Source organism: Carica papaya, chromosome 9 (assembly GCF_054855325.1).
Source record: "Carica papaya isolate Zhongbai chromosome 9, ASM5485532v1, whole genome shotgun sequence".
NCBI classification, from domain to species: Eukaryota; Viridiplantae; Streptophyta; class Magnoliopsida; order Brassicales; family Caricaceae; genus Carica; species Carica papaya.
Window position 1 is genome coordinate 2649363 of NC_142317.1, and position 22373 is coordinate 2671735.

The following is a 22373-nucleotide window of genomic DNA, read 5'->3' on the forward strand; positions in this document are numbered from 1 at the left end:
TAATTATTTTAAAAAATATTGGAATGGAGACAAACTATTGGTTTGCTTAAAGACTCAAGGATGGATCTGCAATAGATGATAAGTTTCTCCTCAGAGTTATAGATCTTAACCGTCCGTTACGGGGACTTATTTATACGGACGGTCCAGATCCGTGAGGGAAGTGGAAGGAGATGTATGAGATTGCGGGTCCCTCTTCCTCTCCTGGGCTGGGATAATGGGATTTGAAATTCAAACCTTCTTCCCCCAGAATTCGAGTCGTCATCATCATTAAAAATTAAAATCCTCATCAAGCGCTCTTCAACGGTCCTTTTTACGTCAAACGGCTATTCTCTCTCTCTCTCTCTCTAAAATTGTGAATCGAAATTTTGAACCCTCCAATTTCGCATTTTCCATTGCTCAGTTTCCAGGCGGAGAAAGATATTGTTTTCTAGGGAAAATCTTACTTCTATTTTGCAGCGATAGAGAAGTAAAGTTCTCAGGAGAAAGGCCATTGTTAATTCTGCCCAGGTTTGTTTTCAATCTCCCTTCATTTTTCATTCATTTCCATTAATCCTCTGTTTGGCTGACAAGAAAATTTTTGAGAAAAGAGGAGGAAATATCTCGTCATTTTGAATCCCTGCTTCGTCCGTTGCATAAGATTGTGAGATTAGAAATGCTCCATCCGGGAATTGGAGCACAATTTCGTTTTTTCACAATGTCAAAAGGGTATTCTTTTTATGTTTCTATGATTTGAATTGCGAACACAGAATTCATTTTTGATGACCTGGACGCGAGTATTTATCTCGCTTTAGCCTCTTGGGTAACCATTCAACCACTAATTTAATATTTATGCCCGAAAATACCACCCTCTTTTTATTACTCACTCCTACTTCGTTATCTGATGAGATTTTTATTCCAGTTAGTTTAACTAGCTGCAGAGAATTTTAGCGAATTTCTTCTAGTTCTGGAACGGGGATTGTTTATTAGGTCTTCATCATGTCAGAAACTTGCAGATATCCTTCAGCTCTATTTGACAAGTGAAGTGTGAATATGATCATTTACTGAGCAGTTAAAAGTTCTATACGTTTTTTCTTGCTTTGTGCATTTAATTATAGTTGCCTTCAGATTATGGAAACCATTCTTTTTGGCAGGAACAAGTGCTTCAAAATGTCTAATGTTCAAAATGATCCGCTTCTGCAAGTTGAAACGACATGTGGATCACTTCTATATGAACTTCAGGTTTCTGTAAATTCCTTTGGAAAGAGACAACTACATGTCTCATTAAATTCCCGCTTTTCATTGTTCTATAAAACCCATTCGATATGGTATTTTGTAGTACAACATATAATATTGGTTTTTTTTTTTCTCTTTTGATTCACTTCAAATATCAGATAATTTGGGATGAAGTTGGGGAGACTGATACAGACAGGGACAAAATGCTCCTGGAGCTTGAACAAGAGTGCTTGGAAGTATACAGAAGAAAGGTTGACCAGGCAAATCGCTGTAGAGCTCAGCTAAGACAAACAATCGCTGACTCTGAAGCCGAACTAGCTGCCATATGTTCCGCAATGGGAGAACGGCCAGTGCATATTAGGCAGGTAAGTTGAAATCTGATATCTGGGTGCGATATTATTTTATTTTACCAATTTTTTTTGCTCTCACTGTATTAGTTGACTGGTTTTAGATTGCTTTAATAGTAACTTTTGAATGTTGGTTTAACTATTGGCTTGCCATAAAATGAGATCAAATTTCCAGAATTCCTATTAAAGTTACTGAAAGTCAGGAATTTTACAGAATAAAGCGCATGGAAGATAAAAGTTATTAAGAAGACCAAAACAGTAGGCCATTGCACCACATAGTAAACATTTGCATAGTTTGAAAGGCTAGATTGTAAATTAGATATGAAGGAACATGCCTGTATGTGTAACTAGAAATTAAAACAATTTACTGTGGAAGCCAAAGCATTTACCAAAATCTCTATTTCAGTCTGACCAAAACGCGGGTAGCTTGAAAGAAGAACTTAGGAGAATTCTTCCCCAACTGGAAGAGATGCGGAAAAGGAAATCTGACAGAAGAAATCAGTTTGTAGAAGTTCTAGAGCAAATACAGCAGATCACAAATGAAATTTATGGATCTACAATCTATGTCTCTCCACTAGCAGTTGCAGATGAAACTGATTTGTCCTTAAGGAAGCTTGAGGAATTACATAGACAGCTCCATGAACTTCAGAAAGAGAAGGTTCACTTTTTCTATACTGTTTTCCTCTCTGTTTCTGTCTCTTTAAATTTAATTCTAAGCTTCTTTCCTGGTGCATATTTTTCTTTTGCATACAGAGTGATCGGCTGAAGCAGATTCAGGATCACCTGAATACTTTGAACTCCCTTTGTTCAGTGCTTGGGTTGGATTTTAAGAATACTGTTAGCCAGGCCAGTCCTAGTTTAGGTGAATCTGAAGGACCAAGGAGTATAAGCAACGATACAATTGAACAGATGGCTGCCACAATTCAGAAACTTCGAGAAATTAAGATACAAAGAATGCAGAAGGTAGATATTAGCTTTTCCCCAGACACAATTCAGATTTTATCATTCCCCTTTTCACATTGTTGACCCTTCGCACCATGACAGCTCCAAGATCTTGCAAGTACAATGTTGGAGCTCTGGAATTTGATGGATACACCAATAGAAGAGCAGCAGGAGTTTCGAAACGTTACATGTAATATTGCTGCTTCAGAGGATGAAATAACCGAGTCCAACAGCCTCTCTATGGATTTCCTGAAATATGTAAGTTGCAGCTGTAGCAGATTGAATTGTTCTCACAAGCTTGTTAGGTTTGTACTTTTGTGAAAGCTTCATAGATTTATTTTGAAATTATTAAAGAAATAAATATTATATTCAGGTTGAGGCAGAGGTGTCTCGGCTGGATGAGCTGAAGTCTAGCAAAATGAAAGAGCTTGTTCTGAAGAAGAGGTCAGAGCTTGAGGAAATCTGTAGAAAGACACATATGGTTCCAGAACCTGATAATGCAATGGAATATGTCATTGAAGCCATGGAATCTGGTATTAGCCTTTGCATAAACCATTGCAGTCCTAATAGGTTTTATCTAATATTTGCTAAACGCTTTTTTCACTCATACTGGTTCAGGAGAAGTAGATCCGGCAAGTGTACTTGAGCAAATTGAGCTTCAAATTGCTAAGGTCAAAGAGGAAGCTCTAAGCAGGAAAGAGATACTTGAAAAGGTTGAAAAATGGTTGGGTGCATGTGAAGAAGAAAGCTGGCTTGAGGAGTACAACAGGGTGGGTGTTTGAGTAATCTTTTTGTACGTGATTTTTTCCCCTCTGCGGCTTGACTATCCTTTTGTTTAACTTTCACTTCTTATGGCACAGGATGAAAACAGATACAATGCTGGAAAAGGTGCCCATCTCACTCTCAAGCGTGCTGAAAAAGCTCGCTCTCTGGTTAATAAGCTACCAGGTAAATTTTGTGCCATAAATATTTATTATAAACTAAACTAGAACACCCGATGTGCATGAAGCGAATATCAAAGTTGTATCTAATCAACTTTTACTTTGGCTGTTTTTCATAAAAAAAATTTGTTTATATCATAACGTTTCAGGAATGGTTGATGCATTGGCTTCAAAGACGATATCATGGGAAAAGGAGACAGGAATTGAATTCTTCTATGATGGTGTACGTACCCCTGTTGAGAGGGCTATGTTTCATGTATTAGGGGGTTCTGTTAAGATTTGTCAAGCTTTCTATTACTACTAGTTTAGATATATCTGAACTGTCCCCATACTCTTTCTCTTTCCAGATTCGTTTACTTTCAATGCTAGAAGAGTACACCATATTACGCCAGGAGAAAGAGCAAGAACGCCGTAGACAGCGGGTAGAGATTTCTCCTGTTCTGTAAAATTGTGCTTAGTTATGATAGTTACTGAGACTTTCTACTAATAATGACTTCAAAATTGTTTCTCTATTTCAGGACCAGAAGAAACTTCAGGGACAGCTTATAGCAGAACAAGAGGCACTCTATGGATCAAAACCAAGCCCATCAAAGCCCCAATGTGGAAAAAAGGGTCCTAGGGTTTCAACTGGAGGAGCAAGCAACAGAAGAGTATCCTTAGGAGGAAATACGATTCAGACTCCTAAACCTGATTCGTTTAACCCTGGAAAAGCTACTCCACGTCCTAGTAAGAAAACTGATCAGCTGCTTCAAAACGATACTTCAAGTCACAGGCAGGATGATAGCTTTGCAGCTTTTTCAACTGGTAAGTTTCTTCAACCACATTTCATCAATTATCAAAAGGGTCATGGTATTGTTGCACTTTTTACACAGGTTAGAATTCACCAAAACCTTTCTTCTTTATTTCTTACACTGAATGATTACTCGCCTAACTCCCAAGTATGTTGACATTCTTTAGTCCTGAATCTGTTTGGTGCTTTCTCATTAACGGTAAAACCATTAACGCCATTGCTACCAGCTGAATCATAGCTGAACTCCATGAACTATTACTTTTACTTCATTTATTCACCAATTGTAGGTAGAAGAGGCTTGGACATTGCTAGTCTTCCTGTGAAAAAGCAGTCTTTTGGTGCATCAAATGTCTGTGAACTAGAGTCACCAATGATTCGAAAACCTTTCTCATCCATCTCTACTGTAATATCATCAAAAGCTAATATGGCAGATTCAAACACAACGCAAAGCGATATGTTACAGAAAGGAGTACCAGTTAGTGAGTTGGGATTTGCTACTCCTGTGAAGACTACCACCACAACTCTTGCAGATGAAGAGAACAGAACGCCCAAGACAATGCCAATTTCTATGCCTGCTACACCTGCAACTGTCTCAGTAGCAATGCAGATGGCTATAACTCCAGCTCCACCACCTCCTCCACCAATTCCTTATGGTCCCAGTCCTGTTGAAGATCCCGAAGAGATTGAATATTCTTTCGAGGAAAGAAGGCTCGGTTTTGTGCTTCCAGGGACACATGTTAAGCCGATACTACAAGTTTAATTTTTGAACTTTAATCAAATTGTTGTTATAGCAAGTTTATCAATATTTCTTTTTGTCTGTTTTGGAGAGAATTTATGTAGATAAGTCAATTGTAATTGGCTTCTCTTCTGATTTGTGTACATAGTCTACGAGCAATGAACGTGGACTAGGATGCTGAAATTGCTATGATGATTGAAGTGAACAAACTTTGAAGGAGGCTTTGAATAGAACTTCATTGTTTCGCAGCTTGAAAATTTGGTGTAACAACTAGTAAGCTCTATTAAACTAGTAATATCATCAGTTACCCGATCTAGTTGTTTAAATCTTGGTGTCAAACAATAACTTAAACACAAACATTTTTAACTTGAACAATACCTGCTAATAATCTGTTTATCTTGTGCATCAAACTGAACGGTAGTTTCTTTTATAGTGTCTCAGAAATTCTGGTAGTATGTAGTGTTTATATATATATGTATATTGTTCAGTGTTATACAATGGAGTTCAGAAACTTTGCCAGAGAGAAGTGAGAAGTGAGAACTGCAGATAAGTTGGGTGACTTGAACTGTAAGCAATCACTTAACACTGCAAGTCTAAATTTGGAAGTTTCAAGTAGATTTAGTTTAAAATACTTTACCAAAAATGGAAAATATTATTTTCTTAAACAAACCAAATTTTGTTTTCATTACCATTTGCTGCTGTCTAGTTTCATTTGAAGACACTCAGACAGACAACATGCCTAAACAAGTTCCATAATTACAAAGTACAACCTTAATTTCTGGTTTCCATTTTATTTAGCGTACAGTGGCATTAACAGTAATTCTTTAAGATAGAAGGGTGTTTAATTTTAAATTTTGTACGGGCATTTAGTCAACTTTAGTTTAATTCAGAAGACCAAAAAAAAAAAAAAAATGTCAGATGGGAAATAATAAAAATGGCTGCAACTCTTAGCTTTACAGCTTTAAATAAATTTTTTAAGACTTTAAAAATAATTAAATAACATTTTCAAATATAAAATGCTAATTCTTTTTATAAAATTTTAATATTTTTTTAATTCTGAAATTTTCTTCCTCTGCCATTTATTAATTCACCTTTATTAAATTTCCTAGACGGACGTGAACCATTTTCTTAACCAAAATTTATACTTTGAATTTTGCAATTAAAATATTGATTAGTAATTAAATTCACAATATTAAATCATAATATATTTTATTTTATTTAATTTTTCTAAATTTTTTTTTCTACTTTATTTATTTATCCTTCTTTTGTTGCAAAACCCTAAATTCGCTTCCCTGGAAATTTCTGTATTTTCTCCAAAAATCTGCATTTTTTTCCTTGTAATTCTTGCTAGTTTATAATTTTTTTTTTCTTTTTTTTACAGAGATTAAGTTGCAAGAACTGAAGCTCTGTATGTTCTGTATAATGGTGCAGATTTAACCAGAGAATTTTGCTTCGTAGAAGGAGCTTCATAACTGTAGCTCTTGATCCTTGAAGATTCCAGCGAAGTTGTAGGGTTTTTGCAGTTCTTTGAATTTATAGCTGTTTAATTTCCATTTTTTATGCTACTTGTCTTCTATTTTTTGTATTTTGAGCTAATTTTCTTCAAAACATTTCATTTGTTTTTTTGTAAGCTTCTGTTGTAGACTTACTGTTTGAGTTTTTCTGGGAACTTGAGTTTTCAAAGCTTGAAACTTCAATTTGTTACAGGTTTTTGGGGTTTTAGTCTAGTTTAGTTTTCTGGGTTTTTTTTTTTCTTTCCCTTTTTCTCTTCTTTTGACTTCCTTTGAAAATCTCTGATCTATGAATGGAGGACAAAGAGGGAATTAGCCCTAGTGGGGTCACAGTGAAGGGAAATGAAGCTCCTGATAGCTACCATGTGGCCCCAAGAACTGAAAACCCTAGTTCTAGCCCGTTTCCCGGTCCCACAATGGCGGCCACCGCTGCTCCTCCTGTTAGCGTAGCAATGGCGGTGACCGGCACGGGCTCAAAGATGAAGAAGAAACGAGGGAGACCCAGGAAGTACGGTCCAGATGGGACTGTCTCCACCGCGTTGTCACCGATGCCTATCTCATCGTCGATTCCGCTTAGCGGAGAGTTTTCTGCTTGGAAACGAGGTAGAGGGCGGCCGGTTGATTCAGTCAAGAAGTCACACAAATTTGAATTTGAGACTTCAGGTAATCTTATCGGGTCCTTTCTTCTTTTCCTTTGAAACCTCAAGGGGGGTTTTATTTACTTTTTCAAAAGAGAGTTTTGTTAGTTTAGTTTACCGTTATATTATAATGATACTGGATCTGTTTTTGGTGTTGGGTGCCAGTGGGTTTGCGCTATATCTATGTTGATGACGATGGGTATAAATATTCTGGGTCGTTTTATGTGTGGATAGAAAGTGAGGTAGGCTAGTCTGGTAGAAAGGAGTTTAGGGTTTTTGGAAGCTTTTAGAGTTGAATTTAAGAGGATATTTGTGGGGTTTGATGAGGAAGTGGGACCGTTATATCTGAGTTTTGCCCATATCTGAAATTAATGGTAGTTGTGAGGGACAAGAGGATTTGATTTGATTCTGTAAAAACTGAGGGAATCTCTATCCCTTCTGGCTAGAATACTGTACTTATTATTGCCTTTTGCTTGGGAAAAATAGCACACTCCTTCCTGCCAGGAAAAAAAGAACAGGGTGAGAATTTGTGGGAAGTCAGCTGATTTGACCTTTTCTAAATCTGTCTCACCCATGTAATTATTTTTAATAGAGGTTCTGGGTTTTGTGCTGGATGGCTGGAAACAAATGATTTTGATTGCATGAGATTCACATGGAAAAGTTAGCAGATTATTATTACCAAACAATATAAAAAGCTGTTTAAGTGTCGTACCGAAAGCTACTGAGTTAGTATTCACATTGTTATCGAGCACTATGGTCAAACATTACTTTCACCATGATTTCGTCTTCCATTCAGGTTGTGTTAAATTTGATAGTCCATTACCAGAAGAAGTCTGTGTAAGAAATGTAAAAGAATTTTACTTATTATATCATTAAACAGTCTACAAATTAATTCCAGTTGATATTAATTTTTTGCATCCATCTACAGGACTAAATGCTGAATTAGCTATGCTAGTCTTGTAGTTTCTTTGCTCTGATATGATCTGTTAACTATCTTTTCCAGTTTGATTTTTTTCCTGTCTGTAATTTAGATTAATGAGTTTTATTCAAGTTCAAGCTTCTCCAATTTCACGTATACTATTTTTTTCCGAAAAATTATTCTCTAGGTGACCGAATTGCGTATTTTGTCGGTGCAAACTTTACACCCCATGTAATCACTGTTAATGCTGGTGAGGTACGTCCAAATATATCTTCTTTGTTCTCTTTGTTCTTTCTTTTGTTTTTTTTTTCCTTTGTTAGTTCTAACAGACAAATAGAAATAAGACTAGAGTCCTCTGAGAACAGCTAATTTCTTTGTCTGTGAGAGCTCCTTCCCTCAATTTCAGCAAGTAGGATCAAACATTTTGTACATATGTGCATGATTTTTTTTTAAATAATGTGCACATGATTCATGTTTACACAATAATAAACTAAGGTGTGAAAAGTTTCTTATGTAGTAGAAAATAATTTAATGTTAAAAAGAGTATTATACATATTTGTTTCTTTAATATGTACTGGCTTTCAAAGATTTGTGTTTGGTTCTTATGTCACCGATCCGGCCGGTGTAGTCCCATTGAAAATTGCACGTGCTGCAAGAATGCAGAGCATCTGATTCATGCATTAGAGTTGATGGAAGGAGCCTTTATAAAATTGATGCATTGTGCGAATTGATGTATAACCCGAAAAGGCAAAAGTGATGCATTGTGTGAGTTGATGTTAATCCAAAAAGGCAAAGTTTTATAGAAATGACAATAGTATGTTGCATTATGAGAAGTACACTTTTCTATATTATCAAACACTAGGGGATTATTCATCGAGCAGGTTCAGTTTAATGGTAGCATTGCTTATCAGGGTACTGTTTACTTCTTTGCAGTTTATATACAGGGGACAGCTATACAATTTTTTAAGGAGAAAGACTTAATCATGTTGTTTAAGTTGAATTTTTTGGTATTTGGTCTGCATTTTTTACTTCTTTCCTGATTTTTCCAGGATGTAACAATGAAAATTATGTCGTTTTCTCAACAAGGATCTCGTGCCATATGCATTCTCTCTGCAAATGGTACAATTTCAAATGTTACACTACGTCAGCCTACTTCTTCTGGGGGTACTCTAACATATGAGGTGATGGCCTTTGTCCCTTTTTGATATATTTTGCACATATGGAGTGTGTTTGATTTTTGAACAACTGGTGAATGTGGTCTTGTATGCTTGTTTCTTTTTTCTGTACATGCAAATTACTGTCTAGTCTGTGGCGGGATTGTCTTATCTTGAATGTTTCTAGATCTTTAGTGTGTATATATGTTTTGTCTGTTTTCATTGACTTGCATTTTTTTGTAGATTCATGGACTTTCATTTAAATTTTCATTTCTGAACAATTGCATTGACTTCTTCAGTCACAGAGTGTAAGGAAGGTTTTGGAGACAGAAGAATATGTCCCCTCCTATTCAATTGGTATGTTAAAGAAAATAGCCAGTAAATAAAGCTAACAATCGGGCAAAAGTAAAACATTTTACTTGAGAGTGCTGGTTAGCGTGTCTGAAGCATACTTCCAGTATGGAGAAGAACATGCTAGAAGCAACCTCTCCAAGTCAGCCATTGAGGAAATTGCTGCTCTAAAAGATATTGCGCTTAACATGCATTACAAGGATTATTGCAGGGTGACTTTTGGGAAATCACACATATTATCTTAGTAACCTTCTCTTGGTTTTATTTCGTAATTTGAGCTCACCATTACTGTGACATGAATCTTTTTTTTTTTTTTATGTGGAGTTGAGAGAGATTGATCAAACTTATGCAGCACGAAGTGTTTTCATGTGAATCTCTTCAAGATAAAATTATCAATCTACTATTCTCTTGAAGCATTCCTTTGCATCAACTGAAATCTGTGTGTTTCTCTCAAATTAAAAGATTGCAAAAGGTTAAAAATGGTTAAAGCAACCATCTTTGCTGCATAACTAACAAGAAATGTTCAATTCTTTTGAATTTTTTTGCAGGGTCGGTTTGAGATTCTGTCCTTATCTGGGTCATTCATGCCTACTGAGAATGGAGGTACAAAGAGCAGATCTGGTGGAATGAGTGTCTCTTTAGCGGGCCCAGATGGTCGTGTTCTTGGGGGAGGACTTGCTGGTCTATTAGTTGCTGCTGGCCCCGTGCAGGTACGAATATAATCTAAAAAGCTAAAGCAAAAAAGAAAGAGGATATACAGTTCAAGTCATTGGGTTGTTAATATTCCCCTGATAATTTAGAGTAGAAGGTTTATTGCCTCGATTTAGCATAACCAAGATGGTAAGGGGATCAAAGATGCAATTACCTTTTTCTGCCAACCTTTACAGGTTTTTTTTTTTCAGCCTCTGATATGAGCATGGATTCATGGTTGAAACACCTTACTGAACTTTTCTGTCAGGTTGTTGTGGGCAGTTTCTTACCAGGTCACCAACAGGAGCAGAAGCACAAGAAGCAAAAAACTGAGCCTGCACCAGTTATTACCCCAGCCAACATAAATGCCATCCCCACAGAAGAAATGAAAGTGACCTACAGTCAAATAAAGCCAATTCTCACACATTCCTCATCATTCCACGGGGACAATTCAGCTTCTCTGAACCCCATCCAGGGTTTTCGAAACTCCATTGTTGACAATAATAAAGAATCTTCGACTGGAGAGGAATCTAAAGGCACCAGCCATTCAAACTGTGATGTCTCCAGTTGATCATGCCTGTGTACGCAGATCTTATCTTCATTGTTTTTCTGCAGATACCACTGTGTAGTTCCGAAACCATATAAAGAAGAGAAGAAAAAAAAAAAGAAAAAAGAAAACTCGAACCGGCTGTTTACGAAGGAGAAACTAGGTGTTGACTTAGTGTTTGTTTTAACTGAGAATTTACTGTGGTTAGGTTTAGGCAGAACTCTTGATTAATAGGATGATTGTGTCTGGCTGGCTGTTGTCATGTATTTTCTAATGTTGTGGTGTTTACTGTAGCATTTTAGTTGGACTTGGAACCCAGTGTGCCATTATTCATCTGATTAAGCTCTTCTGTATCTTCTGAGCCGAGTGATTAAATTAAGTTGATGTTGCTTTCACCAAGTGTTCATTTTCAGTTTTAGTTTAAATATGCAGCAAGTACCCATCGCGTAAGCATCATCTGGTTTTCTTTGTTCCCTTGGACTTTCATCTTTTACGATATGATATAATATTCTAAATGGAAACCAGAGCTAGCAAATGAAATAAAAAAATAGATAGATATATATATATATATATGTATATATATAGAAGAAGAGACTGTTTTCTTTACTCGGGATGAGTATTGATGGGGAAAAATAATCAGATCGGAACAAAATCGGACCGGACCGGACCGAACTTGAAAAGAAAAAATTTCGAGACCGAAATTAGGATTGAAATTTTTTGGTTCGATTGGGTGGAAACCAAAGTGGACAAAAGAAATTAAATGTTAAAAATTCTTCTAGTTCATAATTACTAAAATTAAATTAAAAATAATACTAACAATAAATTAACAAAAAGGTTTTAGGTTTTAACTTTTTTATATTTATATATTGAATATTTAATTTTGTAAAATATTTAAATTAACCGGTTCAATTGAACCGGACCAGATCGAGCATTATTCAATCCAATTTTTTTGGTCTAGATTAGGTGATAGTACTCATTTCTATTTTAGCTAAATAGTTAAAAGAGATAAAATTAAAATTAGTCAAGAAATTAGTGTGATAAGTTGAGTTTTAAATTTAACCTGCACGGAAGAAAATATGATAAGTTATGATTATTAATGTAAAGAATTATGATATTTGACTCATTTAAACTGTAGATTTAATTTATTAGTATTTTGGTAAAACTGTAATGATCAAATTGAATTAAATTTTAATTAGTTTATTACGTTCATAGATATAAAAAAAAATATTCTGTAAAATTTAAAATTTTTTAATTAGAATAGTCAGAATGTATTAAAATTTTGATTTAATTTTTTTTTTTTTTTAAAAAAATGATAAGTTAATGTTTAAATCTAACTTATAAAGATTAAATTGATAACTATCCATAAAATGTAATTGTCTTTATAACCTTCAAGTATTGACTGATTAAATATGTTTTGAGTTAATTGTTATGTATGAGTTATTTCGTGTTTGTTGACTTTATCTTAGTTGAACTAATTTAATTTTTTTTTTATATTAAATTTAGTTTTCAAGTGTAATAGTTAATGGATACATTTATAATTTGTATTTTGAGTATTTTAAAAAGAGATGTTTAGAGGCATAAACTTTGACAAAGCAAAACTAGTTGGGAATAAGAAAAAGCCATGGAAAAGGAAGCTTCTGTTTTATGCCTCATCCAAACATGCCTTTTTGAATAATTTCCTTTGCTTATTTTTCTCCCCCTCCAACCCATGTGAAACAGAGTCAAACAAATTTGTGGAAGCTAAAAAGAGAAAACCTAAAGTTGATTTTTAAATTACTTTAAGAATCAAAAAGTCTTTAAGCCACATTCGAATCTTCTTTTTTAGTCGATTACCTACTCTGCGTTGTTAAAAAATCAACGAATTCTCATGGAAATTTCGACAGAGTTTCAGAAGATTTTCATTTTTACCACTCTGTGAAGCACCAATTCTACGCTCAGTTATTGTGAAATGTTAGAAAATTTCTGTAACATACATAATTCCAGAAACTCACTGCAGGCTTTTCACCGAGCTTTTAACAGCAATCTAAGCCGAGCGCGATGTCCTTAGCATCTCTGCTTTCCATTCTTTATTAACTTTAGCAATGAATTCTTCAATTCTTCTTCTAAGTGCATCCTCTTCACCTTCACCACTGTCGTCTTCATCAATCTTGTCGTCCTCAACATCCCTGTCCTCGCTCCTATCGCTGATATTTCCTTCACCTTCATCTACAGGTTCAATCACATCCACCAACACACTGTTTCTGTTGAAGTTCGTCTTCTGATCATCCGCATTTCTGTAGACGCCAATCGGGAGAAGAGTTTCGGTTTGTTGATGGACGTCGGAGCCCGGTCTTGATCCTGCGAGGATGATTACTATGATGAGATTGAAAAAGCAGAAGACGAAAAGAGAGTTCGATGCAGCTTGAGTGATCAATTCCAATGTAGAATCAAACATCGCTGCTGAGATTATTTGAAGAAGAAGATGATGAAAGAGGAGTTGATAACGCTCTAATTTTGCTGCAGAAGCTGGAGGAGGTGTTGCGTCCTTTTAAATCCTGTGTGTTAAATTGAAAGGGAAAAAGAAAAGTGTATTGGAGAAGATTTTTGCAGGAGAAGCTTTTTATGAGGGGAGTAGACAAATAAGTTGCAGTGGGAAAAGCTAAATAGTATAAGAGCTTTTTGTTTGGTAACTGCCACGTCACACCATACGGGAAGCTTCTTGCCAACTGGGAATAAAATTCTGTTCTTTATATTCCAATACCAAATATTAAACATCATCATTTAAAAAATATAAGTAAATATCCCTAATGCTATTAAATTTAGTGAAATTGTAAGTACAAAAAATAATTAATTCACTTTATGCTCTATAAATACTTCTCCAAATATATTAGTTTAATTAATTACTTAATATCACAAAACATTCTGCAACCAATAAATTTGAACTATCAAAATAGTGACTGCAAAGCAAGTGCAGGTCCCTAAATAAAACAGGCATTCTCAGACAAAACATTATCACTACAACGAATTGTCAAAACTCGAAGATAATATTGATCTAAATTTTGCAAAAAAGAAGATGAAACAGGAATCCAGAATGAACCAACAGTGTGTTATTTCTTCCTCTTCTTGTTTCCCGCAGCATTACCCTTGTTGAAGCCTCTAAATTCGTTTGTGCTTTCCGTCGTGTTTTGTTTCCTCATGCTTTTTCTTCCTCCAAATCCAAATTTGGAATCCCTAAATTCCCTGTTTTTCCTTTTCTTCCCACTCCCACCAAATTGCTTTGCTTTCCCTCCTGACCGGTCTCCAGAAGCAACCCCGGGTCTCTTCTTGTTTGATTTTGCAAATACTTTACCATCTTCAAAGTTCAAACCCAGATCACCATCATTATTCCCTCCTGCAAAGCCACTTTGCTGCCTCTGCTTCCTCCATTTCTTAACAGTCTCTATGTCTTCCTTCTTCTGCTTAGCTCTCTCTTTTAGTTTCTGTGCTTGAACCTCTTTAGCTAGTCTCTTGGCCTCCCTTGCCTTTCTTCTCTGCTCAGCTTCCTCCATCTGTTTCTTCTCTGCCAAAAGTCGTCCCTTTACCTTCCCCATGTGAGCATCTGACTTCACCATCTCAGCATAGTAGTCGGAAGGCCTAAGGAATGGCAGGCCCATATCCTGAAGCTTCTCGAATGCCTGCCTCGTTCCCTCCAAAGCCTGTGTGTAGAAAGCAAGTTCTCTTACAAGGTCATCGTTCACATCCACCTCTTGTCCCTGATCAATATCAACCGTAAGCTTGTGTATCCAGTCAACATTCTCTGGCCAGCTAATATCTTGAAGCTTTTCAAGAAGCCCATCTCTGTTGTAAACAGCATTTTTTGAAGGTTCTGCCAACTTCACAACTTCCTCTTCATCTGATTCTGACTCTGCTTCAGATTCAGATGCTTCTTCACTAAGGTCATCCAGCTTATCATCTTCCATTGCATTGTTTCCAATAGCAGCTAATTCATCCAACCCCATTAAATAAACCTACAAAAAAGCCGAGCGTAGAATTCCAGTTCAGGCTTTAATGCAGGACTAACTACTTTGTAATTTCTACAGAGACATGTTTAACTTCAAAGTCGCTAGTCACCACCAATTAAACAGAGAATACAAAAACGCAGGAAAACACCAAACCCAAAAAAAATGAAAGAAAACACCCTATAGACGAACATCATACTACCACAAATCCACTTTCTGTTACCTAACATACAATCAGAACTAACAACTTCTAAGGTTTAACTTAATGCTCAGGTACTTTCATTCATTGCAACTAACTGTTTTATTTCTCTATTTGTTCTTGAAATCCAATTATCTATTTTGCTCATAAATTGTTTGTTTTAAAATTATAATTTTTAACAAACAAATATCGATGAAATGAAACCAAAACATACATTTGAAACTAGCCCTAAAAATGCTACTCTCTTGATAGCATAATCTGCTAAAAGCACAAAAGAGTTTTCCTCCTCTACTTCCCATAATCCTCGTCCAGGAGATGAAAAAAGTAAAGATGAATAGGGTTAGAAGTAAGATGAAAATGGAGATCAAAGCCTTTCACAAAGGTAATCTGGACAAAAACCCCTAGAAATTTAAGAAAAAAATGGAGGTCCCTAATCCTATTAGAAGTAAGGTCGGGCTTTAAAGAATTCACTAATCTAGACCAAAGATATCTAAGGTTCAAAGTGGTACAAAATAGGAAGGCATAAGACACCTACCTTATGTTGTATAGGCTAAATAATCAAGTGATTTGCATCAAAATTTAAACAAAAAAATCTACATGTGGCATATTTGTGTGATATTGTCAATCGTATTTATTTATTATAATATATACAAAGCAAAGGCAATAGGGATTATACAGTAGTTACATCCACAAAAACATAAGTAAAACAAGAAAAATGAACCAAGAATTGCAAAAAAAAAAATTTCCAAATTAGCTCATAACGTCATGCAATCTCTCAATACCTCCTCTTAAACAAAGGATCCAACCGCGTAGCCACTCACATCATTTTCATCAGCAAAACAAGGCTATTTTCCTCTTTCTTATTTACTTCGTTCATTTTGTTGCATTTATCTCATTACCACCTTCTTTAGCATGCATATAAACCAATCCACAAATTTAAACTACTCAACTAGTTGACTACTCAAACTCTAAGCTAAATAACTTCACATCCCAAAAGAAGAAGAATAACAAAAAGAGGATACTGAAATATGCCAAGTGATTTAAGATTATATCACTCCTAAACTAACTAATATACATTTCAACAAAACATCAAATGGATAACAATAGAGAGGAGAGTGAACCTTAATCCTACAATCCTTGAGTTAAGGGTAACCAAACGCTGAAAAAATCCTACTTATGTCTTTGAAAATTTATTTGATAAAAAATAAAAAGACCAAACTAATGCCCATATGATATGAATCTAAGATGTAAACTTAAACCACTTCCTATTGGACACACAAAAGGCCTAACAATTGACAGAGAGCAAACACCACAAACACGAGTACTGTACATCAGAAATAATTCATTCCACTCTATCTCCAAGCTTTTACGCATAATATATATATACACACATACACACACAAAGGCATCAATACATTCATAATTAAAATTCATATTTTTACATGCTGTGAGTAGAAAAAGCAAAATGGAGATTCAGATATACCTTCTTTATATGATGCTTCTTACTCTTGAGTCGGGCTTATCCTTCAGCTGCCTCCTCCGGGGCTTCTCCCTCTTCCTTCCGAATATGTAACTCTCTTGTTCTCTACCCGAATTTCCTTTTCCTCTCTATATCATCTCGGCTAACTTTCTCTCTAGCTCGGGCTTTTCCACCAGCTCCCCTCGTTCAAGCTTGGGTTCCGCGCTTTTAGAGGCAAAGGAGCTTAGAATTCACCGCTGGAAATCCTCCTCTCCCTTCTTCGCCTGCACGCGTCTGCGTCTCTCTTCAGCTGGCAGTACTCCTTTAACCAGAGGCTTTAGGGCTTTAGGTTTTAGGCAGGTTTTCGGCCATAAAAACGACCTCGTTTCGTTTCTAGAACAACGTGGTTTCGTTCTTAAAACGACCTCGTTCCCATCTCTCACCATTTGTTAAGAACCGGAATGGGCCGGCCCAAGCCAAATCCCCATGAAACACGACATTAAAAAATCAGGGCTAAATTTGGAATTTGACGGGAAATTAATCATAGTGGGCCGGGCCGGATATGCTCTTGATTTTATGCACTCGGCACTTGCCCAATGGATAGACAACGCATATTCCTTTTCACGTACTTTGCCCATAAAATTCGCTGGCCCCACTGAAATTGAACGAGCATCGCGTGAGGACCAGAGCCGCAATCTTGGCCGTCAATTTAACAGATCTCTTCCCCACGATCAACGGTCTCGATTCGCTCACTCGTGGGGGAATGGAAAGACTTTTCCTTCACTATAACTACCAAAGTAAAATCACTTTGCGTCATTTCCTCTGTGGAAGCTTGGAAAAAAAGGAACTCGACGCATACTAGAAAAGTAGAACACGAACTCTTTGTGGTCGAACATTATACAACAATGGCGACGATCAAGGCTGTCAAAGCTCGTCAGATATTCGACAGTCGTGGAAATCCCACTGTTGAAGTGTGTTTCAGCTATCTATTTAGTTGGATCTATCGATACTTTTTCTTCTGTTTTCTGATTTTTAATTGAAGTTGCAAAGAAGATATTCACTCGATGTATGTGTTTGCATGATTATTACGTTTTGATGGAGATATATCCCAGTTTCGAATCTATCTGGTTGTTGAGAAAATGTGGATATATGACCTTTGATTTATATTCCTTTTTCTGGGCAACCAAACAGCGGGTCATTAATTTGTAACCTTATACTGCACTTATTACTCTTCCATTTGTTGATCGAATGATAGTTAATGCCGTTTGGGACAGGTTGATGTTGTTCTTTCTGATGGAATCGTAGCTAGAGCTGCTGTCCCCAGTGGTGCTTCAACTGGTAAATTATATGCTTCGTTTTTTTTCCATTTGTTTTTTTTTTCTTTGAGTTTTTTTTTTTTGTAATTCTTTGGCTGATCATGCTTGTTGAGACATGTAGTTGTTTTCTTATCTGTGCATGATTTTCATGGAAAGGTATCTATGAAGCTCTTGAGCTGAGAGATGGAGGATCTGATTACCTTGGAAAAGGTGTCCTCAAGGTGTGTCAATTTTCCTTATGCAAAATCACTGTTGTTTGAGGAAAATAGGACATGTTAGCAAGTTGTTTGACTCACTGTTATGTTAACATTAAAACCAAATGAGATGGCATTTTTTGAATTTGAGGCTAAAAAGGGTGCGAGGAATCGCTGGAGAATGCTTCGTGGTTTGTTCTGCTCCGTTGGATATTCTTACTTTTTTCCGTTTGTGTTATCCGATTTTAACTAATACTAACAACTTGGTTATTTGTATTTGTATTTTTTTCTTTGAATTTTCTATCAAAAGAAAAAATCCTTGATCTCAATTACTTGATGTGTAAAATTAGATCGTGATTTTCATATTCTCATTCAAAATTGAATTAGTTTCATTCATCTATTAACTCTCATGGCGATTAGATTTCTATTGCCAGCTCATGCTTTTGAGCCCAACTGATTGTAGGCCTAAAGTCCAAAAGGTGCAACTAATTATAAACTCGAAAACCTCAGTAATTATTTTTTTTGTAGATTGACCAACTAATATTGCTGTTAGAGATCTCCTTAAAACTGATGTTTTAAGTTCTTCTAATTTTATGTTTACTACATGTACCATGAATTTTGGCAGTTTTTGATATAGATGAATGGAAATTTGATGCTGTATTTAGATTTTTTGGAATGGAGGAAGTCAGGAGCATTATTATGCATTTTTAACTTTTGCGAGATAAAGCTGAAAACTACCACAATGACATGTTTCTTTTTCGTGTTTCAATGATGGCAGGCTGTGGAGAATGTGACTTTGATTATTGGACCTGCTTTGGTTGGCAAGGTATCATCTTATCCAGTTTAAGTTTTGTTTCACTTTCTTGAAGCTTACCTGCTTTGTTATTATTATGTAAATGTGACCTATTGTTATTTGCATTCCCAGGACCCAACAGAGCAGACCAAAATTGACAACTTCATGGTACAGCAACTTGATGGAACCGTCAATGAATGGGGTTGGTGCAAGCAGAAGGTGTTCTCCAAACTGTGGATTCATCCTTTACAATGATGCTGATTGGACTGTTGCTTGATTTGTTAATTTTATTGAATATTGCCAGTTGACATTTTTCTTTTTATTTCCTCAGCTTGGAGCTAATGCTATATTGGCAGTGTCTCTTGCTGTTTGCAAAGCAGGTGCTATGGTGAAGAAGATTCCCCTTTACCAGGTATATGTCGGTTCCATTATGGTGTCCCCATAAATCAAAATGGTTCTTATGTTTATAGCTTCAGTGTCATTCATCTTTCCCTTGCAGCACATTGCCAATCTTGTTGGTAACAAGAACTTGGTGCTACCTGTACCTGCATTTAATGTCATCAATGGAGGTTCTCATGCAGGCAATAAGCTGGCTATGCAGGTAGTGTTGGTCCATGGTCAAAGAACTTTTTAGATATTAAGTGCGTCTTCTTGATAGCTATGATAGATATTCTTCTGCTTGCCTCTCATAATAGGAATTTATGATTCTACCTGTTGGGGCATCTTCCTTCAAAGAAGCCATGAAGATGGGTGTAGAAGTTTATCATCATCTTAAGGTTGTAGGTTTTTTTCTTCCTCTTTTCTCTTCTTTCTCCAATTCATTGCACATTTGTGCTTGATGACTTGGTGTGAACTGATTGTTTCAAAACATTTCAGGCTGTCATAAAGAAGAAGTATGGACAAGATGCCACTAATGTTGGTGATGAAGGTGGTTTTGCTCCTAATATTCAGGTATGTAAGGTCTGCAAGCTTAAAGTACTTACCAGTATTTTAATTTTCAAATTGTTAAAGGCACCAGTAAACGGTTGAATAAGTTTATAATTTTACATTATTTTATTCATTATCTCTCCTGAGCCATCTCAATAACATGGTAAAACAATTTCCTCCCTAAATCAATTAACAAGCAAGTAAATGTTAGTAAATTGATGATTGATTTGCAGGAAAACAAAGAGGGTCTTGAGCTGCTTAAGACAGCTATAGCAAAAGCTGGGTATACTGGAAAGGTTGGTTCTCTCACTGTTTATCTGCCATGCCATCTTGCACTGCATGTTACTGCTTTGTCATGTCAGATTAAATCCCTGGATATCCTTGCAGGTTGTGATTGGGATGGACGTTGCTGCTTCTGAATTCTATGATAGCAAAGGCAAAACCTACGATCTGAATTTCAAGGAAGAGGTAATTTAGTTGAACTTGTTTTCTGTATGTTAAGATCTCCATTCTCTGTGAAGAAACATATTAAAACATTTTATTAGATGGTGCTTGCTATGATGTTTGAGTATGATTCCTAATGAACAAGTCTTCTGCTACAGAACAATGATGGATCCCAAAAAATATCAGGAGACAGTTTGAAGAATGTTTACAAGTCATTTGTGTCGGACTATCCAATTGTATCCATCGAGGATCCATTTGACCAGGACGATTGGGAGCACTACTCAAAGTTGACAGGTGAAATTGGTGAACAAGTGCAAATTGTTGGTGATGATCTCCTTGTCACAAACCCTAAGGTATTCGTTTCTTCTTCTTCAATGATGCAAGTCAAAAGTGGAAAAGATGGAAAGTAAGTATTTTTGTGGCTGCTGCAGCGTGTGGAAAAAGCAATTAAGGAGAAGAGTTGCAATGCCTTACTCTTGAAGGTAATTATCTGTCATGATCTCTCGATTAAGAATAATATTCAAGAGGTTCCCTGGTGCTAGGAGTTTGAGACTACATAAGCTAAATCCTTTTAACCTTTGTTTGCAGGTGAATCAAATTGGCTCTGTGACTGAAAGTATTGAGGCCGTTAGAATGTCCAAACATGCTGGCTGGGGCGTCATGGCTAGTCATCGAAGGTATATATCATGCTATTTCTATTTCAACCTCAAAATTCTATCCTTGCAGGATATATTTCCATTGTTTATATAGTATTCATTGTGCTATGTCCTTGTTAAATCTAGTGGTGAAACTGAGGATACCTTCATTGCAGACCTTTCGGTTGGATTGGCGACGGTAAGTATTATGGTTTGTTTGTGTAGTGAATTTCTTTTTAACTTTTTCAGAAAATGTACTCAATTTCTCTTAACAAGGAAACAGTTTCTTTTCCTGGTGGAGAGATGTAGAGAGCACAAAATTTTACACTGCTGGTCATAGTTTTCCAAAATTAAGACAGCAACATCTTTGGTTGCATGAAAATTTGTCCTATTGCTGGCACATACTGGTTTTCGCAAGTATGGGCTTGAAATTGATTTCTCATTATCTGCTTGAGCTCATGTTCCGCGGTTATTTGTCCCTTTCCATAAACCAGGGCCAGATTAAAACTGGTGCACCATGCAGATCGGAACGTCTTGCAAAATACAACCAGGTAATAGCTGCAATCACTCAACACTATCTTTGGAAAATAGCAATAAAATGTCAATGGTTTTAAATTGTCGGATATAATTGCATACAGCTTCTGAGGATCGAAGAAGAGTTGGGTCCTGCTGCTTTCTATGCTGGAGCAAAATTCAGAGCACCAGTACAACCTTACTAGGAGATACCTCACCTCGCAGTATCTTAATAAGCTTCCTATTTTGCTTTTAAAAAGGGTGAAGTTTCAGAAAACTATGGCATCATCAATGTGGTGTGCTCGGACGGTGAGGCTTAAAACCCAATCAAGAAATAATTGGTTTTCATGCGTCAATGAGCAAAAATGTTATTTTGTGTTCTCCTCTTCAGTTTAGGACTCTATTTCCCTCTCTTGGCCTTCAGGAGATTTGATCATGAAGCCGCTCCATGTAAGCATCCTAATTTGTTTTTTTATGCCGCTCAACGGCTTTCCCTTTTGCAGTAAAATTATTTGAGGGTATATACCTGATTATAATTGTTTACTTGGCCTAGAGAGCCACCACACAGCTCTCATTTAACGCCTTGGCTTTAGAATTTCTATCATCATATTAGCACTGCACAAATATTCAGTGAACCAAACATCTAATTTCTTAGACGATAAAATGCCACTCTAACCATGGACACCTAAAATATTTTGACTAACAACCTCTTATTTTTTTTTTTATTGAAAAAAGGATTTTTACTTTGTTATAATCACTTCAATCAAATAAACTTAATTATAATAGTATTTTTTTTAATTTGAATATGTCATAATTTACTGAAATTAAAATTAATTTAATTATTATAATTTTATTAATATATTAATAAATTAAATTATTAAATTTATAATGTATTTAAAAAGTGAACGATACTTATATTTCAATAAAATTTGAGTAATAACACACTCTTAATGTAAGAGTACTCACAATTCAAAAAATATATAAAAACTTTTTTCATTTCTATCTATCAGGTTTCTTTTAAAAAGAAAAAATTATCTATAGGGAATGGTGCTTTTCACCAGGATTATGGTCTTGTAGATGGCATCTTATTAAAAAAAAAAAAAATCTGTTCTGCTCGCTACAAGTTTTATCCAGAAGG

The 22373-nt window shown here is 35.9% G+C and overlaps 5 protein-coding genes across 8 annotated transcripts; 3 read left to right on the plus strand and 2 right to left on the minus strand.

Annotated features, from left to right (window-relative positions):
* The first annotated feature begins 231 nt into the window (after window positions 1-231).
* PLE (Microtubule associated protein (MAP65/ASE1) family protein) lies at window positions 232-5225 on the plus strand. 2 transcript variants are annotated; one of them, XM_088211100.1, is made up of 14 exons: window positions 232-507; window positions 899-1047; window positions 1131-1218; window positions 1371-1577; window positions 1966-2217; window positions 2313-2522; window positions 2604-2759; window positions 2875-3034; window positions 3120-3271; window positions 3362-3449; window positions 3592-3665; window positions 3790-3864; window positions 3961-4246; window positions 4520-5225. In XM_088211100.1, exons 3-14 carry the CDS (start codon window positions 1147-1149, stop codon window positions 4990-4992), a joined length of 2205 nt encoding a protein of 734 aa, XP_088067226.1. In that variant the 5' UTR covers window positions 232-507; window positions 899-1047; window positions 1131-1146; the 3' UTR covers window positions 4993-5225. The 2 variants fall into 2 exon arrangements, with proteins under 2 accessions (XP_088067226.1, XP_021909217.1); XM_022053525.2 differs by lacking the exon at window positions 899-1047 and having other exon boundaries at window positions 233-507.
* Window positions 5226-6228: 1003 nt separating this feature from the next.
* LOC110823338 (AT hook motif DNA-binding family protein) lies at window positions 6229-11173 on the plus strand. Of its 3 annotated transcripts, XM_088211945.1 has the most exons (6): window positions 6241-6305; window positions 6400-7142; window positions 8224-8291; window positions 9086-9217; window positions 10090-10251; window positions 10500-11173. In XM_088211945.1, the coding sequence occupies exons 2-6, from the start codon at window positions 6773-6775 to the stop codon at window positions 10800-10802; spliced, it is 1035 nt and encodes a 344-aa protein (XP_088068071.1). In that variant the 5' UTR covers window positions 6241-6305; window positions 6400-6772; the 3' UTR covers window positions 10803-11173. The 3 variants fall into 3 exon arrangements, with proteins under 3 accessions (XP_088068072.1, XP_021909391.2, XP_088068071.1); XM_088211946.1 differs by lacking the exon at window positions 10500-11173 and adding an exon at window positions 9490-9547 and having other exon boundaries at window positions 6229-7142; window positions 10090-10232; XM_022053699.2 differs by having other exon boundaries at window positions 6233-7142.
* A 1350-nt stretch (window positions 11174-12523) lies between these two features.
* LOC110823339 (uncharacterized) lies at window positions 12524-13374 on the minus strand. Its single transcript, XM_022053701.2, has one exon. The coding sequence runs from the start codon at window positions 13210-13212 to the stop codon at window positions 12802-12804; it is 411 nt and encodes a 136-aa protein (XP_021909393.1). The 5' UTR covers window positions 13213-13374; the 3' UTR covers window positions 12524-12801.
* Window positions 13375-13628: 254 nt separating this feature from the next.
* Window positions 13629-16762, minus strand: LOC110823514 (rRNA processing protein-like protein). The gene is made up of 2 exons (XM_022053909.2): window positions 16438-16762; window positions 13629-14764 (listed from the first exon to the last, which is right to left on the minus strand). The coding sequence occupies exon 2, from the start codon at window positions 14753-14755 to the stop codon at window positions 13865-13867; it is 891 nt and encodes a 296-aa protein (XP_021909601.1). The 5' UTR covers window positions 14756-14764; window positions 16438-16762; the 3' UTR covers window positions 13629-13864.
* Window positions 16763-17215: 453 nt separating this feature from the next.
* LOC110823330 (enolase) lies at window positions 17216-21839 on the plus strand. The gene is made up of 17 exons (XM_088211944.1): window positions 17216-17384; window positions 17688-17751; window positions 17886-17950; window positions 18702-18749; window positions 18849-18935; window positions 19048-19128; window positions 19216-19317; window positions 19412-19492; window positions 19593-19667; window positions 19877-19939; window positions 20031-20111; window positions 20246-20440; window positions 20519-20569; window positions 20676-20764; window positions 20870-20921; window positions 21217-21273; window positions 21361-21839. The coding sequence occupies exons 1-17, from the start codon at window positions 17319-17321 to the stop codon at window positions 21439-21441; spliced, it is 1338 nt and encodes a 445-aa protein (XP_088068070.1). The 5' UTR covers window positions 17216-17318; the 3' UTR covers window positions 21442-21839.
* The last annotated feature ends 534 nt before the right edge of the window (window positions 21840-22373 follow it).

What these genes read in the sequence shown, in the direction of transcription:
- LOC110823514 (XM_022053909.2), bottom strand. Translation starts at nt 14,755, where the DNA reads ATGGGGTTGGATGAATTAGCTGCTATTGGAAACAATGCAATGGAAGAT.
- PLE (XM_088211100.1), top strand. Translation starts at nt 1,147, where the DNA reads ATGTCTAATGTTCAAAATGATCCGCTTCTGCAAGTTGAAACGACATGT. An exon ending in CACTTCTATATGAACTTCAG is followed by an intron (nt 1,219 to 1,370) that starts GTTTCTGTAAAT and finishes TTCAAATATCAG; the next exon opens with ATAATTTGGGATGAAGTTGG. An exon ending in GGCCAGTGCATATTAGGCAG is followed by an intron (nt 1,578 to 1,965) that starts GTAAGTTGAAAT and finishes TCTCTATTTCAG; the next exon opens with TCTGACCAAAACGCGGGTAG.
- LOC110823338 (XM_022053699.2), top strand. Translation starts at nt 6,773, where the DNA reads ATGGAGGACAAAGAGGGAATTAGCCCTAGTGGGGTCACAGTGAAGGGA. An exon ending in ATTTGAATTTGAGACTTCAG is followed by an intron (nt 7,143 to 8,223) that starts GTAATCTTATCG and finishes ATTATTCTCTAG; the next exon opens with GTGACCGAATTGCGTATTTT. An exon ending in GGGGTACTCTAACATATGAG is followed by an intron (nt 9,218 to 10,089) that starts GTGATGGCCTTT and finishes ATTTTTTTGCAG; the next exon opens with GGTCGGTTTGAGATTCTGTC.
- LOC110823339 (XM_022053701.2), bottom strand. Translation starts at nt 13,212, where the DNA reads ATGTTTGATTCTACATTGGAATTGATCACTCAAGCTGCATCGAACTCT.
- LOC110823330 (XM_088211944.1), top strand. Translation starts at nt 17,319, where the DNA reads ATGGCGACGATCAAGGCTGTCAAAGCTCGTCAGATATTCGACAGTCGT. An exon ending in GGGGTTGGTGCAAGCAGAAG is followed by an intron (nt 18,936 to 19,047) that starts GTGTTCTCCAAA and finishes TTATTTCCTCAG; the next exon opens with CTTGGAGCTAATGCTATATT. An exon ending in AAGTTTATCATCATCTTAAG is followed by an intron (nt 19,493 to 19,592) that starts GTTGTAGGTTTT and finishes AAAACATTTCAG; the next exon opens with GCTGTCATAAAGAAGAAGTA.